Here is an 18,331-nt window from a genome sequence, read left to right as displayed (position 1 = left end):
AAACCAAAATAAAAAATGATGGTACAACATGACAAAATTTCATGCCGGCTGGGGCGTCGCCCGGTTAAACAAGGCCCCCGTTGTTTTCGCCAGGGAACCAGGGCGAACAGCGAAAAGTCAGCTACTGGAACAAATCTGAAAACAAACCCCAACTCAAAATCACCAGAGTTAAAGATCGGTACTATCAACGTAAGAAGCCTGAATGGCAAAGAAATGGAGCTAGCTGAGGAATTAGATAAGTACCAGATCGACATAATAGGGGTGACTGAAACAAAAAAGACCAAAACTGGTGAGATCTTTCTGAGCAATAAATACAAAATGTTATATTCAGGCAACGACAATCAAGGAAAAGAAGGAGTAGCCATAGTATTCAACACAAAATACGAGTCTAATCTTCTTGAATGGCAGTCAGTCTCAAGTAGAGTAATGTGGGCAAATATGAGAATGGGGAACTGGACAATGAGACTTATTTGTGCCTATGGTCCCACAGAAGGTTCTACTAAGGTAGAAGTGGAGGAATTTTTTGAGGCTTTAGAAAAAGCAACTGACACAATGAAAAAGGAAAAGTTGGTCCTTGTTGGGGATCTAAATAGTAGAGTAGGAAATGATTGTGAGACATACAAAAATATTTTGGGAAAATTTGGAGAAAAGAGCAAAGCTAATAATAATGGCAAATATTTGTTGGATTTCTGCTCAGGACATGGACTGGTTATTACTAACACCATGTTCCAACATAAAAATGTGCACAAATTCACATGGAGAGAAGAGGCTAGGAATAAGAAAAGTCTCATTGACTATGTTATTGTTGATAGTGATGTTTTCTCCCTGGTGCAGGACACCAGAGTTTACAGAGGATTTGAAATTGGAAGTGATCACTATTTAGTCTTGAGCAGGATAAAATTGAATTTCATATTGAAAAGAATAACATGTAAGAAAGTTTTAAAGCGAATAAAAGTTGAGCAGCTCTCAGATGTGAACTGTAGACTAAAATACAGAAATATTATTGAAAAGAAAATGAAAGAGTTTGAGAACAGGAATCAAACCTTGGAGATTCAGTGGCAAACTCTGAAGGAAACATTGATTGATTCTGCCAGAGAGGCATGTGGTGAGGTTGTGTGCAAGGATAAAAAAATCAGAACTCCCTGGTGGACACAGGAAGTTAAAGAGGCAGTGAAGGAAAACAAGAAAGCATATCAAAAGTTCCTGGCAAATAAGTCAGCTTTTACTCTTACAGAATACAGAGACAAATGTAAGAAAGCTAAACAGTGTGTAAAACTAGCTAAGCAAAAGTCATGGGAGGACTTTGGCAAGAATATAGAAAATAAATATCAAGAAGGTGGCAAAATATTCTGGAGGTTGTTGAAGAAGCTTAGGAATGGAGGAAAGAGTGCTGTAAAAGGAATTAGAGATGATAAAGGTGAAATGAAAACAGGAGAAAAAGATATCCTTGAAGTATGGAGTAATTACTTTGAAAAACTGCTAAATGAAACAAGCAGTGATGACAGCACAGTGATAAAAAACACTGACCAGGCATGCAGTCAGGAATACATATCCATACTTGAAGTAGAAAAAGCCATCAAAGGCTTGAAATGTGGAAAGGCAGCAGGAGTAGATGATATTCGACCAGAAATGCTGAAGTATGGTGGTATAGGAGTCTTACAGTGGCTGCACTGCATAGTTCAGAAAGCCTGGACAGAGGGACGAATTCCCGATGATTGGAGTAGAGCTCTCATAGTACCCATATATAAAAAGGGAAATAAAACTGAATGTGAGAATTACAGAGGTATTTCCCTACTGAGTGTTCCTGGCAAGATCTATGCAAGTATACTTGAGAAACGGTTGAGAAGAATTGTGGAAGAAAAGCTTGGTGAAGAACAAGCTGGATTCAGGCCAAATAGAGGCTGTCAGGATCAGATCTTCACTTTACGACAAATAGTCGAGAAAGCATGGGAATATAACAAAGATCTGTATTTAAGTTTTGTCGATCTGGAAAAGGCATATGACAAGGTGCCAAGAGAGAAGTTATTCAATACGCTGCAGTTATATGGTGTCAATGGGGCATTATATCAAGCAATACTTAGTCTTTATTTGAGTTGTGAGTCAGCAGTTAGAATTGAAGGAAGTACAGGAAGATGGTTTAATGTTAAATCTGGTGTGAGACAAGGATGTACATTATCCCCTCTGTTATTCATTATCTATATGGATCACATTATGAAGGAATGTGGTATTAAACCTGATATCAAAATTGGAGATGTTAATGTCAGCTCTTTGCTTTATGCGGATGATGTTATACTTCTAAATAAATCCGCTACAAGTCTGCAAGATTCTCTGACTAAATTGAATAGCTGTTGTAATAGATATGGTATGAAGGTCAGCAATAAAAAGACAAAGACAATGAAAATAGGCAGAATCATTGAAAATGTCAACTGTGTTGTGAATGGAGAACCTGTGGAACAAGTAAAACATTTCAGCTACTTAGGCACAATTTTTACTGAAGATGGTAAACTAAATATAGAAATAGACAACAGAATCAGCAAAGCTGGTATGGTGGGAAGTCAATTGAATAAATTCATATGGAATAAGAAAGAAATTAGCCGGAACACTAAATTAGCTGTATACAAGACTGTGTTCAAACCAATTTTAACTTATGGATCTGAGAGCTGGGTCAGAAGTAAAACACTTGACCAAAGACTAGAGACCGCAGATATGAGAGTCCTGAGAAAGATTAGAGGTGTGAACAGATGGCATCAATGGCAATATCATATTAAAAATGAGGATATTAGGAAAGAACTTGACATTGTCAGCATCCAGGAATGCGTTAGCAGAGCTAATCTCAGATGGTATGGTCACTTAAATAGAATGGGAGAGGAAAGATTAGCAAAACAAGTGTTCTCTGCCAGGTTGGCAGGAAAACGACCCAGAGGAAGACCAAGGTATAGGTGGATTGATATGGTACAAAGTGCCTTAGACGATAGAAATATAAGATCTGATAATGTTGGAGTCTTTACAAGTAACAGACTGATTTGGAGGAAAATTGTAGATAGGAAGTTAGTAATGATGTAATTTTTTCATGCAGTACTGTCACATCCTGTACACCCCTTGAGGGTACATGGCAGGAATTTGATGATGATGATGATGATGATGGTGTCAGCATCCACGCATTTCTGTTGTACTTGTGTAACGGTTCCTATACATTCGTTTTTTTTTTGTTTTTTTTTAAAGTAATGTATTGATTCATAATTAACACTTGCTGTGTTGTATATTCATATTTGTATGTTCATCAAAACCCAGATGAAGCCACTGGGTTACGTGGAAAAACCAGTAGGTGACTAGTAGTATTAAATCTTTATGACCAATAAACCCAGTGTTTAGTTATTTTTATTATAACAATACAATGTTTTGTATCATTTACCATAACCCAGCCAAAAAAGGGTTTAATTTAAATGGCAATACTGAAGCAGTGTGACAAATTTCAACAAAATCTGCTAAGCCAGATATTTAAACTGCTTTGAAAGAAGCCAACAGACACTCCCATGAGCAGATGCATCATGCCATGTAACAAGTCATGTGTTCATAGCAGTATAAATTGGAGGAATATGATACTCCTTAAGTCAGTGCAACTGTGTCAGGATGAAATGGCTGTGAGAAGGGAACCGACAGAGTTTGAAAGAGACGTGATAGGATGCCATGTTGCAGACCTATCTGTTTGGCAAATTACTGAAAAATTGAGCTATCACAGGTATCTTAGTGATACCATACTGAGATGGAAGCTCAGTTGACTGCAAGTACACCTACAGTGGACAACCTGCTACACTCATCAGCAAATGTGATTGTAGGGTGTTAAGAAGGATAATATGTAAAAACTGTGATTTGTCGCCTGAAATGTTGAATGTGGAGTTTCTAGGCATCGAATGGAACATGAATCTGTGCAAAAACATCCAGAACAAGGCTCACAACATGGGTTTCCATGGTAGGATTGCAATATGCAAGCTCCACATTACCCAAACCAATATGCAGTGTCATCTTCAGTGGGGCAAAGAGTGTGCACAGTGTGCACTACACCCACTGCCAAGCAGATGGGATGGATGCCTGGTGAATGTCTCTTACCAGAATGTGAAACTCCAATTATGAAATTCAGAGGTGGCAGTGTGATGGTGTGGTCCTGTTTTCATGGTTTGGTTTCTGACCTTTGTTTGTGGTGCCACGAACATGAAACACTCCAAGAGGGAACATTCTGGAACAATACAACACTTCCCACTTTGTGGCATTTCTACAGAACTGACCATTATCTCTTTCTGCAAGACAATGCACCGTCATAAGGCTGCTACTGTAATTGCGTGCTTTGTGGACATGAACATCACGACACTTGACTGGCCTCCAGAGAACCCTGATCTCAACCCTACTGAACATCTGTGGGATGAACTGGAGCATTTGGTGAGGTCAGTGGACATCTGCCCACAGCAGTCCAGGACTTCATTATGTATGACCCCATAGGATTGCTGTAGTCATCGCAGCAAAAAGAGGTCTGCCTTACATGTTATTAAAGTGGGTGCTATGGCTGTTTGTTCCTCACACTATGGTGTCTATTGATTTCTTTCCAAGCAGTGTATGTGCTGTTATATGCATAGAATGAATGGTAGAGAAATAAAGTCACCTGAGTGCACTGTTTTCAAAGCCATCTAAAAGACAATAAATGATATGAGTGAAATTTCATTAGAAGAGCTTACCAGACAGTTTCAGTTTATGACTACAGTACATTTTCCTTTTCAGAGAGACCTAAAGAACATTTTGGTCCTTGCAAGCGAATTTCTTTTAACATCATTGCTATGGATGCTATGCTAGCCATGGAGGGTCTTTTGGCAAATACAGTAAGTAAATTCACTTCAATGGTTTCGATATAGCAAAAGTTGACTTTATTTCTGCATACAGTGAAATCAACGAAGTATGCCATCTTTGTATCCATGATAGGTGAATAAGTGAATTACTTATATTCTAAGAGTATATTCAAGCTTCAGTGGAAATGTTCTGGTAAGATGGACTGCATGCAACTCGCACTATTAGAAAATGTCATCATAGCAAACAAATTTAGTATAATCAACTATAATGAATCCTTACAGATAGCAATGATGCCTTTAGGACTTAAGTCCTGACAAAAATCCTACAGGCATCAGTGATATCTGAAAGGTTATGAACCATTTCTTTAGTCCCTATCAATTTAGTATAGTGATTATATAATGTTGAAAAAGCCACATCTACTTATTAACACAGAGATGCAATTTGATATGTGCTAAAAAACACCATTTGAGATGTGCTTCAAACAAACAGAATAAATTAAAAAATATACTATTTAATGAACTAATAATATCTGATGTAATACTTACGATCACCTTTATCAAAATGCTCCCTGTAGGAATCAGTGGGATGTGCTGAATTACCATATTCAACCAGCAGATCAAGAATTTTTACCTAAACATAATTACGTTTTAATTGTATGGAAGAGATTTTATTATTATTATTATAAACTAGGATTCCCAAATTTATACCTTGCAATCCGTTAAGATATTTTATAAATTTCATGTGCCTGTTCTAAAACAAGTCCAAATAAACAGGTTTGATATGAAAATAAGAAAATCAATTATACTATATATATATTATAATATAAAGCTAATTATAAAATCTTCATATATATAGACCACTGCTGCAAACAGCTTCTTGTATGTTATACTGCCGCCATCTATAAGTAGCGATAGTCATGGGCTATCTCTGATTGGCTACCAGTGAAGATTAAATTGCCCACTCAGTTTCCAAAAATCTAGATAGGGTTAAAAGGCCTCAACTAGTCCCTATAAGAAAATAAAAGGCATTAGCTTATTATTTTATTATAACTGCTAAGTGGCTATGAGTTTGAGTTCTACAGAACCATATGACTAAACAATCTCAACCTAAGCAAAGGATTTTAAAAATGTTTCTGCATATGTCATTAAAAAGCATTTCATATCAATAACATGTGTTTATGGGGGGGGGGGAAATAATCTCCCCATTTAGGAACCTATGGTCAAAACAAAACAAAAGATTACTTCATATTAAGAAACAATCGCATAGCATATATTAGCAATGTCTTTTGCCAGTATTATTCCACATGAAAGAACCAGATAGGATACAATAATTTATTGACTACTCTATTAGTGTCATGAAAAGTGTGTTTTACATCATCAGGAGAAATATGATGTGAATAAAAAAAATAGGTAATGCACATACTGAAATATATGAAGAGGAATAAGAACAGAAAATGTGCATTTCCTGTAATTTCTGTTTAAATATTTTATTATGTATATATTGTCACCTCAAGAGTTCACTTTAGCGAGTATGGACATGGCAAACCCGAGGTACCAGACGCTGGACCATGCCTTACTTCATGTAATATACATCTGTTATATTATTCTGTAGACTAGTCCCTCCTCTTCTTTCTTTGCTTCTTTCTCCTCTCCTTGCTCCTTCCCCCTAATGCTATTAGAGTATTCAAGGGGTGAATCTTTCTTATCTTGCTAAGTCATTTCGTCTTATGCAGCCACCGAAGGAGGCAAGCTAGCCTCAATAGGTGCCGGTCCCAAGTCCGGATAAATGGCGAGGGTTGATGTCAGGAAGGGCATCCGGTCGTAAAACTTCATTGCCAACTCTAGCTATGATATGAGTCCAAGAGAAAATGATATAAGTGCTAGAGCATACCCCTTAAGCGACGTGCAGCCACATCGCCCTATAGCTGCGAGAAGTGGACGAGGGCTACCGCATCAAGGGTGGGTGCGGTTAAAGAAGAGAGCCCAGCAGGTGGAGAGGATGTTGCGAGTGGGAACACTGAATGTTGGAAGCATGACTGGAAGGGGAAGAGAGGTGGCAGACATGATGAGGAAGAGGAAGTTGGACATTTGATGTGTGCAGGAGACAAGGTGGAAGGGGGGAAAGGTAAAGGAACTGGGAGATGGATATAAATTGTTCTACTCTGGAGCGAATAATGAGGGAAGAAATGGTGTAGGAATTGTGGTGTGTGGCAGAATGAAGGGCGAAGTACTGGAAGTGGGTAGAAGGAACGACAGGATCATGCGAATGAAATTGGGTCTTGGAGAAGAGCGGGTGGTCGTATTATGTCTATATGCCCACAAGTTGGCTGTACAGCAGAGGAGAAAGATGAGTTCTGGAATGTGTTAGATGAAGAAAAGAGGGAACTGGAAGAAAACGAGATGGTGATTGTTGGAAGAGACTTGAACGGACACATAGGGAGACAGAATAGAGACTGTGAAAGGGTGCATGGTGGCCATGGAGTGGGAATGATGAACCAGGAAGGAGAGAGGGTTGTGGACTTTGCAGTAGCGGTTGATCTGGCAATTGTGAACTCGTTTTTCTACAAGAGGGAAGAACATTTGATAACATTTAGGAATGGTAACAACAGTTCACAAATTGACTATATTTTGACTAGAAGACAACATCTTAAGGTTGTGACAAATTGTAAAGTAATTCCAACAGATCAAGTGGCACAGCAACACCGACTGCTGTGTGCAGACTTTAAAATAAGATCGAAGATAAGAACCTCTGGAAGCCATGGGATGAAGACAATTAAGTGGTTTCGCTTAAAAGAAGAGAGTGTGAGGAATCGTTTTAGGAAGAGGGTGTTAGAGAGGATTTCAGATGGACTGGAAAGTGTACAAGATTGGTGGAAACATAATTCAAAAGTAATCCTGAGCTGTGCAATCGAGGTGCTTGGTGAGACATCTGGAAAGATTAGAGAGCAGAAGGAGGGTTGGTGATGGAATAATAATGTACAAGTGGCAGTGGCAGCTAAGAGGAAGGCAAAGCAGTTGGGGTGAGTCAAGAGTGGAAGAGGATAGAGAGGTGTACAGAGAGAGAGAAAGCAATAAGCCAAGAGAGTTGTGGCACAGGCAAAGGCCATGGCATATCAAGATCTGTATGATCAATTAGAAACAGAAAGGACAGAGAAAAATTTACCAACTAGCGAAATGTAGAAATAAAGGAGCAAAGGACATCTTACATGTGAGGCAGATCAAAGATGCTGAAGGGAGAGTATTATGGAGAATATACTTTGAGGGACTTTTGAATGAGGAAAATGCAAGGACTCACACAGAGAAGATGGGCAACCTTCTGAGGGGATGGTGCAGAACATCAGTAGAGTGGAAGTGATGGAGGCCATGAAGAGGATGAGGAATGGAAAATCGGTGGGCCCCGACAGGATTCCAGTGGAGGCATGGAAGGCACTGGGGAAGAGGGAATTGACTTGCTGTGGGACCCGTTCAAGAAAGTTTGCCAACAGGAAAATATACCCGAGGAATGGAGGGAGAGTACTCTTGTCCCCATTTACAAGGGTAAAGGGGGTGCACAAGACTGTAAAAATTACAGAGGAATAAAGTTGATGGAAGGAAGTGGAGATTGCAAAGGAACAATTTGCTTCATGCCTGGTAGATCAACAACAGATGCTATCTTTGGGTTACGGCAGATGATGGAAAAGTTTTGAGAGAAACAACGGGAGCTACATCTGGCATTTATTGATCTGGAGAAAGCATACGATAGAGTGGCAAAGCAAGAAGTCTGGAGGCGTCTGAGGGAGAAGAAAGTTCCGGAGAAATATGTCAGGTTGGTGCGGGAGATGTACAGAAATGTAAAGACAAGTGTTCGGACCTGTCTGGGACAGACAGAAAGTTTTCAAGTAACAGTTGGCTTGCATCAAGGGTCAGCATTAAGTCCGTTTCTATTTAACATTGTGATGGAGGTGGTGACGGAGGAGGTGAGAGAAGATGCGCCTTGGACAATGCGCATTTTGCCAATTCAAGAGAAGAAGCGGGAACTAAACTGGAAAGATGGAGAAAAGTACTGGAAGAGAGAGGTATGAGACTGAACAGAGTATATGTGTTGCACAGTGGGCAGCGGCCAGGAGACAGATCAGGAGCTGGAAGGAAATGTCATCAGGAAGGTGAGGGACTTTAGATATTTAGGTTCAACAGTGGAAGAAGATGGAGGGGCTGAGAAGGAAGTGGGATGCAGGATACATGCGGGTTGGAGGAACTGGAGGAAGATGGCTGGAGTGTTATGCGATAAGAGGGTGCCGATCAATCTGAAAGGCCAAATCTATAGGACAGTAGTGAGGCCAGCTATGACGTATGCTATAGAAACTGTGGCCCTGAGGAAAAATAACATCAGCAGGATGGAAGTAGCAGAGATGGGAATGCTTAGGTGGATGTGCGGTGTGACCAGAAAGGATCGTCTGAGAAATGACGATGTAAGAGGAACAATGAAAGTTACGAACTTAGGAACGAAGATACAGGAGGCAAGGTTGAGATGGCCTGGTCATGTGATAAGGAGGGAGGATGAATATGTGGGAAGAAGGGTCATGCAGATGGATGTGCAAGGAAGGAGGAAGCGTGGGCGGCCAAAGAAGAGATGGAGGGAGCTGGTAGAAGAGGCCTTGAGGATGAATAACTTGGATGTGGTGACAGCCCAAGACAGGAGGATGTGGAGGAGACTCATCATCAAGTGACCCCCACTTAAGTGGGAGAAGCTGCAGAAGAAGAAGAAAAATTATGTATATATTATATTATGTTATGCCTGTTATAAATTGTTCTTCTAATTGATTCGTGTATTTCTCCTGATGAGAAACACAAGAATTTTCACTAAACTAGTACAGTAGCCAAAAAAATTATTCTATCCCATTTGGTTCTTTTATGTGGAACAATACTGGCAAAAAACATTGCTATATGTCATCTCTCCACAGAAGCCTACACAATGAAATAGCAGAATATAACAAAAAATTTGAATTAAAAATACATTTAATGTATTTTTAATTCAAATATACCTTTCCATTCCATTTTCCTTTAGGTATTATGTAAAAATGCGACAAAACCATACTAAATAATTTTCAAGAGGAATGCAAACAAGGAGTACATATCAACACTTGAGGTAGGAAAAAAGCCATCAAAAACTTGAAATGTGGAAAGGCAGCTGGAGTAAATGATACTTGACCAGAAATGCTAAAGTATAGAAGTATAAACATTTTGCAATGGCTAGACCACATAATTCAGAGGACCTGGTCAGAAAGTTGAATTCCTGACTGGAGTAGCTCTCAGAGTATAAAAAAGGGAATAACACTGAATGTGAGAATTATTATTATTATTTGTCACCTCCAGGGAGTCCAAGGACTCATCGAGGGAGGGATCTACTCTACAACTTTGCTTCCACCACTCACAATCGACCACAACTACACCAACACCATCTACTGCCAACTGCTACCACTAGTATTTCCACAGACAATCACAGAGGAATTTCTCTATTAAGTGTTCCAGGTAAGATTTATGCAAGAAAGATTGTTGAGATAAAACCAGATTTTCACTTTAAAACAAATAATTGAGAAACTGTGGGCAAGGATCTGAAATTGAGTTTTGTAGATCTGAAAAAGGCATATGACAAGGTGTCCACAGAAAAGCTTTTCAAAACACTATAAGTATATAGGGTGAATGGAACATTATACAGAGCAATACACAGTCTATATTTAAGTTGTTAGTCAGCAATTTGAATTGAAGGAAATACAGGAAGATGGTTTGATGTAAAATCAGGGGTAAGACAAGAATACACATTATCACTACTCTTATTTATCATCTATATGCTCTCTGCTTTATGCAGATGAAGTTTTACTCATAAACACATCTTGTGCAAGTCTCCAGGATTCACTAACTAAAATTCAATAACAGCTGTAACAAATTTGGCATGAAAATCAGCAATAAAAAGACCAAAACTATGAAAATAGGTAGGAGCACAGAAAACTTCAGTTGCATCCTGAATGGAGATCCTATAGAACAGTGGTCTCAAACTCAAATTACATGCAGGCTGAATGCACAATGTGAAAGCAGCTGACGGGCTGGAATTTTTTTTTTTATTAATAAAATGAGAGTGAATATATGTATCGAACCGTACTTACCCCTAATGTATGGATACCACCCCTTTATAACTTTTATAATTATAAAAACCCTTTTATAACCTTTATAACTTGAGAATAAATAATTACAACCTATTCTCTTTCTTTTATTTATTAAATTTTTCTTCGACACATACAGAAAAAATACATATGTTTGTATGTAAATAATTATAAACTTCTTTATTTCTTACTGCAACTTGACACTTGATGGCGTTTCGATTCTGATAAAGTTTGTAGCCTTGGAGAAAAATTACTAGAAACTATCTTCATCACAGATTGTAGATGCTCATTGGTCAATCGGGTTCTTTTCTTAGACTTATTAATTTTCAACTGCGAAAAAAACTGTTCACATATAAATGTACTCCCAAATAAAGCAATTGTTCTTATTGCAAAAATTCGTAACTGAGGGTATTTATCTTTTGACAAGTACGAATAAAAGTTAATCAAATCTGTATCTTCAAATCTTTGAATAAGATTTACATCACACTGTAAATTAATTAGCTCTATTTGTAGATTTTCTGGTGCATTATTCACGTTCGTTTTTAATGGTAATGAAAATAACGTCAAATCAGACTCCAAATCATTAAAATATTTTTTCAAATTCTTCGCAACAATGCTATTTTTCTTGCATATTCTTGAGATTTTTCATTTGAAATAATAGGGCAGGATTCAAGATGTAGGAAATGTACAAAATTTTTTGATTCCAGTTGTATTTCCCATAATTGCAATTTAACTTTAAAAGCTTTATTACAAGAATACATGTCAGTGATAAGTTTATTCTTTCCTTGCAGCTCTTTATTGAGAATATTTAAAATGGCCAATTAAGTCAACAAGAAATACTAAATCTGTTATCCATGTATCATTACAAAGCTCGTCGATGGTTTTATTTTTTTATGTCATGAAAATTTTGAATTCATTTATTAAATTAAAAGCCATTTTAATACAGCTCCTCGACTTAACTACCTCACCTCATTATAATAAATCATTTCTCTGTACTCACTTTCAATTTCTTCAAGCAATGCAACAAATTCTCGATGATTCGGAGCTCGTCCACGGATAAAGTTTACTGTTTTAGTTACCATAACATTATCCAGCTACAAACTTTTGGCACAAAGTGCTTCTTGATGAATAATGCAATGTATAGTGCAAAATTTATTCTAAAATTTTTCTTCTTTCACTATATTTCTTAATTTTACCACTACTCCATTTTTTTTTTTACCAACCATAGCAGCTGCATCATCACTTGCAAATCCAACCATTTTATCCCAACTTAATTTATATTTATCTATTACAGTTTTTATTTCAGAAAAAAATATCCTGTGCACCAATTTTTCCTTTCATAGGAATTATTTCCAATAATTCCTCAATTACTTCAAATTCATCAGTAACACCTCGTACAAAAACAGCAAGTCGTGCTATATCTGTTGATGTCAGTACTCTCATCAACTGCTATTGAAAATGCTGCAAAATCAATACTTTTTTCTTTTAACTGACATCATAAATCACTAGCAATTTCGTTAATACGTTCCGCTACCATGTTGGGCTGACAAACTAATATTTGTAAATAATTGTTGTTTGTCAGGACAAAGAAGTTCAGCAGACTTAATCAAACAATCTTTAAGGAATTCGACATCAGTAAATGGTTTTGATCGTTTTGCAATGATGTGTGCAAGAGCAAAACTTGCATGAACTGTTGCTTCACTGGATTTATTTGCATCAGTAAAAAAATTTTGTCGTTGTAAGACAGATTTTAGAAATTGTAACTTTCTTCCCTCAATCTGCCTTCCAACATTTCAAATTTTTCTTCATGATTCGTTTCATAATTGCGACGTAAATTGTACTCTTTTGGAACTGATAGTCCCCTATTACAAATCAAACATACAATTTTATTGCGCACAACACCACAAAAGTAGAAAAATTCCAATTTATCTCGAAAAAGGCATCCTTCTTTGTCCATTTTTCTTTTACTCTTGGTTAAAGACATGGATAGCAGATCATCATCATTCATCAAATTCCTGCCATGTACCCTCAAGGAGGTACAGGATATGATAGTACCACACGAAAAATTTACATCATTACTAACTTCCTATCTACAATTTTCCTCCAAATCAGTCTGTTACTTGTCAAGACTCCAACATTATCAGATCTTATATTTCTATCATCTAAGGCACTTTGTACCGTATCAATCCACCTATATCTTGGTCTTCCTCTGGGTCGTTTTCCTACCAACCTGGCAGAGAACACTCGTTTTGCTAATCTTTCCTCACCCATTCTGTTTAAGTGACCATACCACCTAAGATTAGCTCTGCTAATGCATTCCTGGATGCAGACAATGTCAAAGTTCTTTCCTAATATCCTCGTTTTTAATATGATATTGCCATTGATGCCATCTGTTCATGCCTCTAATCTTTCTCAGGACTCTCATATCCGCGGTCTCTAGTCTTTGGTCAAGTGTTTTACTTCTGACCCAGCTCTCAGATCCATAAGTTAAAACTGGTTTGAACACTGTCGTATACAGCTAATTTAGTGTTCCGACTAATTTCTCTCTTATTCCATATGAATTTATTCAATTAACTTTCTATCATACCAGCTTTGTTGATTCTGTTGTCTATTTCTATATTTAATTTACCATCTTCACTAAAAATTGAATTATTTTTGGTAAGTAGATAAAATGTTTTACTTGTTCTATAAGTTCTCCATTCACAACACAGTTCACATTTTCAATGATTCTGCCATTGTCTTTGTCTTTTTATTGCTGACCTTCATACCATATCAATTACAACAGTTATTCAATTTAGTCAGTGAATCTTGCAGACTTGTAGCAGATTTATTTAGAAGTATAACATCGTCTGCATAAAGCAAAGAGCTCGCATTAACATCTCCAATTTTGATATCATGTTTAACACCACTTTCCTTCATAATGTGATCCATATAGATAATGAATAAGGATAATGTACATCCCTGTCTCACACCAGATTTAACATTAAACCATCTTCCTGTACTTCCTTCAATTCTAACTGCTGACTTACAACTCAAATAAAGACTAAGTACTGCTTGATATAATGCCCCACTGATACCATATAACTGTAGCTTATTGAAAACTTCTCTCTTAGGACCTTGTCATATGCCTTTTCCAAATCGACAAAACTTAAATACAGATCTTTGTTATATTCCCATGATTTCTCCACTATTTGTTGTAAAGTGAAGATCTGATCCATACAGCCTCTATTTGGCCTGAATCCAGCTTGTTCTTCACCAAGCTTTTCTTCCACAATTCTTCTCAACCGTTTCTCAAGTATACTTGCATATATCTTACCAGGAACACTCAGTAGGGAAATACCTCTGTAATTCTCACATTCAGTTTTATTTCCCTTTTTATATATGGGTACTATGAGAGCTCTACTCCAATCATTTGGAATTTGTCGCTCTATCCAGGCATTCTGAACTATGCAGTGCACCCACTCTTTTAATTAAAATCACTATTATAATTTTATTTAGAACTAAAATTCAACAAGATGAATTTTTGTATGAAAGCAACACTCAAAAGTTATGCACAATTCTAAACGATAGGTATTGATATAATGTAGATCTAACAACAAGCACAAATAAACAGGTTTTATAAGCCGTTCATTAGTTTGTCTCCATCTATATTGCAATATGAACTGTGCAGCTGTGCATTGGAAACACCAGAATACTGAAGCACCACCAACTGTCAGCTGGTGAACTAAATTTACTGATTGTAAATTGTAAATATGGACTGAGCTTATGTGTGCATAAGCTCAGTCCATATCTCTATGTCTCTAAAACTATAAGCACCGTATTTACAACAAATGCATAATTGAAATGTAATCGCGGGCCATGTATAATTGCTTCAGGGGCCGGATGTGGTCCGCAGGCTGCCAGTTTGAGACCATTGCTATAGAATAAGTAAAATTTTTCAGCTACTTATGCACAGTTTTTATAGAAGATGGCAGTTAAATCTGGAAATAGACAACAGAATAAGCAAAGCTGGTATGGTGAGTAGCCAGCTGGATAAATTTATATGGAATGAGAGAAAAATTAGCCAAAACACCCAACTAGCAGTATACCAATGTTTAAACCACTCTTAAGTTATGGATTTGAGAGCTGGGTTAGAAATAAAGCACTTTATCAAATACTAGAAACCACAAATATGAGGGTTTTGAGAAAAGAGTGAACTGATGGCATCAATGGCAGAATCATATTAAAAATGAAAGCATTAGAAAGGAACTTGGCATAATTACCATTCAAGAATGTATCAGCAGAGCTAATCTAAGGCCATTTAAATAGAATGGGTGAATAAAGGTTAGCAAAACAGGTATCCGATGCCAAGATGGCAGGAAAGAGACACAGAGGAAGACCAAGGGTCTAGGTGGATTAATTTGGTCAGAAGTGCCTTAGAAGCACTAAATGTTAGATATAACAATAATGGAGTGCTCACAAGTAACAGATTGATTTGGAGGAAAACTGTTAATAGGAGATTAGTAACACTGTAAACTTACTGCCGGCCTGGTTGGTCGAGTGGTTAACGTATCAGCTCTCCAGCCAAAATGCTGTGGGTCTGAATCCCGCTGTGGTCATGGATATTTGTGATTGTCTGTGAAAATACCAGTGGTGATGGTCAGCAGTAGATGACATTGGTGTAGATGACGAAGGTAGTTGTGGTTGGTGGGGACGGAGAGTTGTAGAGTAGGTGCCCTCACTCCCTAGAAGTGTTGCATAATAACAAGAATAAGAATTAATTATGTAGTACTGTCATAGTAACCTGAACACCACTTGGTGGTACTTATCAGGAATTGATGATATATACTTCCAATTCCAATTTTCTTTTATGTATTATGTAAAAATAAATATTAGCCAAGAAAATAGCTTAATTAAACCTAATCGTTGTTGCAGTAATCTACTATTTCTCTATTCATGTTGGAAAATTGATTTTTTGTTCGGTGATCTATAGATTCATTAACTTGAATGCTTTGTGCACTGAGGGGAAGTATTACTCTTGGAGACAATGAATGCTTTTTGCATTATTGTTAAATGAAAGTATAATTGAAGCTTTTATTTGGTTTCATCAATTTAAAAAAAAAAAAAAATTGTAGTAAATAACATTTTCAGAATGATGGGGTGCTTAAGGATCAAAGCTGTATAACTGAGAGGAGACCTCCACATAGCCTTTAAAGGAATGTGGAGAACTGACCAGGGCTTCTGACCTAATGTCCAATCCTCACCTTCTCGTGGTGCACCCTGTTGGGTATCTACTTTGATACCGAACGAATGAGGATGGGCTGGCAATTTGGGATTTAGCCGACCAAATTGTATTCTTATTGGTTAAACCAAAATAAAAAATGATGGTACAACATTACAAAATTTCATGCCGGCTGGGGCGTCGCCCGGTTAAACAAGACCCCCGTTGTTTTTGCCAGGGAACCAGGGCAAACAGCGAAAAGTCAGCTACTGGAACAAATCTGAAAACAAACCCCAACTCAACATCACCAGAGTTAAAGATCGGTACTATTAACATAAGAAGCCTGAATGGCAAAGAAATGGAGCTAGCAGAGGAATTAGATATGTACCAGATCGACATAATAGGGGTGACTGAAACAAAAAAGACCAAAACTGGTGAGATCTTTCTGAGCAATAAATACAAAATGTTATATTCAGGCAATGACAATCAAGGAAAAGAAGGAGTAGCCATAGTATTCAACACAAAATACGAGTCTAATCTTCTTGAATGGCAGTCAGTCTCAAGTAGAGTAATGTGGGCAAATATGAGAATGGGGAACTGGACAATGAGACTTATTTGTGCCTATGGTCCCACAGAAGGTTCTACTAAGGTAGAAGTGGAGGAATTTTTTGAGGCTTTAGAAAAAGCAACTGACACAATGAAAAAGGAAAAGTTGGTCCTTGTTGGGGATCTAAATAGCAGAGTAGGAAATAGTTGTGAGACATACAAAAATATTTTTGGAAAATTTGGAGAAAAGAGCAAAGCTAATAATAATGGCAAATATCTGTTGGATTTCTGCTCAGGACATGGACTGGTTATTACTAACACCATGTTCCAACATAAAAATGTGCACAAATTCACATGAAGAGAAGAGGCTAGGAATAAGAAAAGTCTCATTGACTATGTTATTGTTGATAGTGATGTTTTCTCCCTGGTGCAGGACACCAGAGTGTACAGAGGATTTGAAATTGGAAGTGATCACTATTTAGTCTTGAGCAGGATAAAATTGAATTTCATATTGAAAAGAATAGCATGTAAGAAAGTTTTAAAGCGAATAAAAGTTGAGCAGCTCTCAGATGTGAACTGTAGACTAAAATACAGAAAGATTATTGAAAAGAAAATGAAAGAGTTTGAGACAAGGAATCAAACCTTGGAGATTCAGTGGCAAACTCTGAAGAAAACATTTGATTGATTCTCCCAGAGAGGCATGTGGAGAGGTTGTATGCAAGGATAAAAAAATCAGAACTCCCTGGTGGACACAGGAAGTTAAAGAGACAGTGAAGGAAAAGAAGAAAGCATATCAAAAGTTCCTGGCAAATAAGTCAGCTTTTACTCTTACAGAATACAGAGACAAATGTAAGAAAGCTAAACAGTGTGTAAAACTAGCTAAACAAAAGTCATGGGAGGACTTTGACAAGAACATAGAAAATAAATATCAAGAAGGTGGTAAGATATTCTGGAGGTTGTTGAAGAAGCTTAGGAAAGAGTGCTGTAAAAGGAATTAGAGATGATAAAGGTGACATGAAAACAGGAGAAAAAGATATCCTTGAAGTATGGAGTAATTACTTTGAAAAACTGCTAAATGAAACAAGCAGTGATAGCACAGTGATAAAAAACACTGACCAGGCAAGCAGTCAGGAATACATATCCATACTTGAAGTAGAAAAAGCCATCAAAGGCTTGAAATGTGGAAAGGCAGCAGGAGTAGATGATATTCGACCAGAAATGCTGAAGTATGGTGGTATAAGAGTCTTACAGTGGCTGCACTGCATAGTTTAGAAAGCCTGGACAGAGGGACGAATTCCTGATGATTGGAGTCGAGCTCTCATAGTACCCATATATAAAAAGGGAAATAAAACTGAATGTGAGAATTACAGAGGCATTTCCCTACTGAGTGTTCCTGGCAAGATCTATGCAAGTATACTTGAGAAACGGTTGAGAAGAATTGTGGAAGAAAAGCTTGGTGAAGAACAAGCTGGATTCAGGCCAAATAGAGGCTGTATGGATCAGATCTTCACTTTACGACGAATAGTCGAGAAAGCATGGGAATATAACAAAGATCTGTATTTAAGTTTTGTCGATTTGGAAACGGCATATGACAAGGTTCCAAGAGAGAAGCT

At 37.4% G+C, this 18,331-nt stretch overlaps 1 protein-coding gene across 2 annotated transcripts in view; it reads right to left on the bottom strand.

Annotated features, from left to right (window-relative positions):
- The window catches only part of LOC150097373 (TATA box-binding protein-associated factor RNA polymerase I subunit A-like), a 232,994-nt gene that overhangs the window by 186,020 nt on the left and 28,643 nt on the right, over positions 1 to 18,331 (bottom strand). For both annotated transcript variants that reach the window (XM_090407416.1, XM_090407417.1), the window contains exon 3: positions 5,382 to 5,466. In XM_090407416.1, coding sequence (XP_090263542.1) covers positions 5,382 to 5,466 — 85 coding nt within the window. The remainder of the gene's footprint in view (positions 1 to 5,381; positions 5,467 to 18,331) is intronic.

The sequence above is a fragment of the Typopeltis vanoorti genome, chromosome 17 (assembly GCF_054136105.1).
Source record: "Typopeltis vanoorti isolate ZY-2024b chromosome 17, IOZ_Tvanoo_1.0, whole genome shotgun sequence".
NCBI lineage: Eukaryota > Metazoa > Arthropoda > Arachnida > Uropygi > Thelyphonidae > Typopeltis > Typopeltis vanoorti.
Note: the sequence above shows the minus strand (reverse complement) of the source record. Positions and strands in the feature narration are given on the sequence as shown.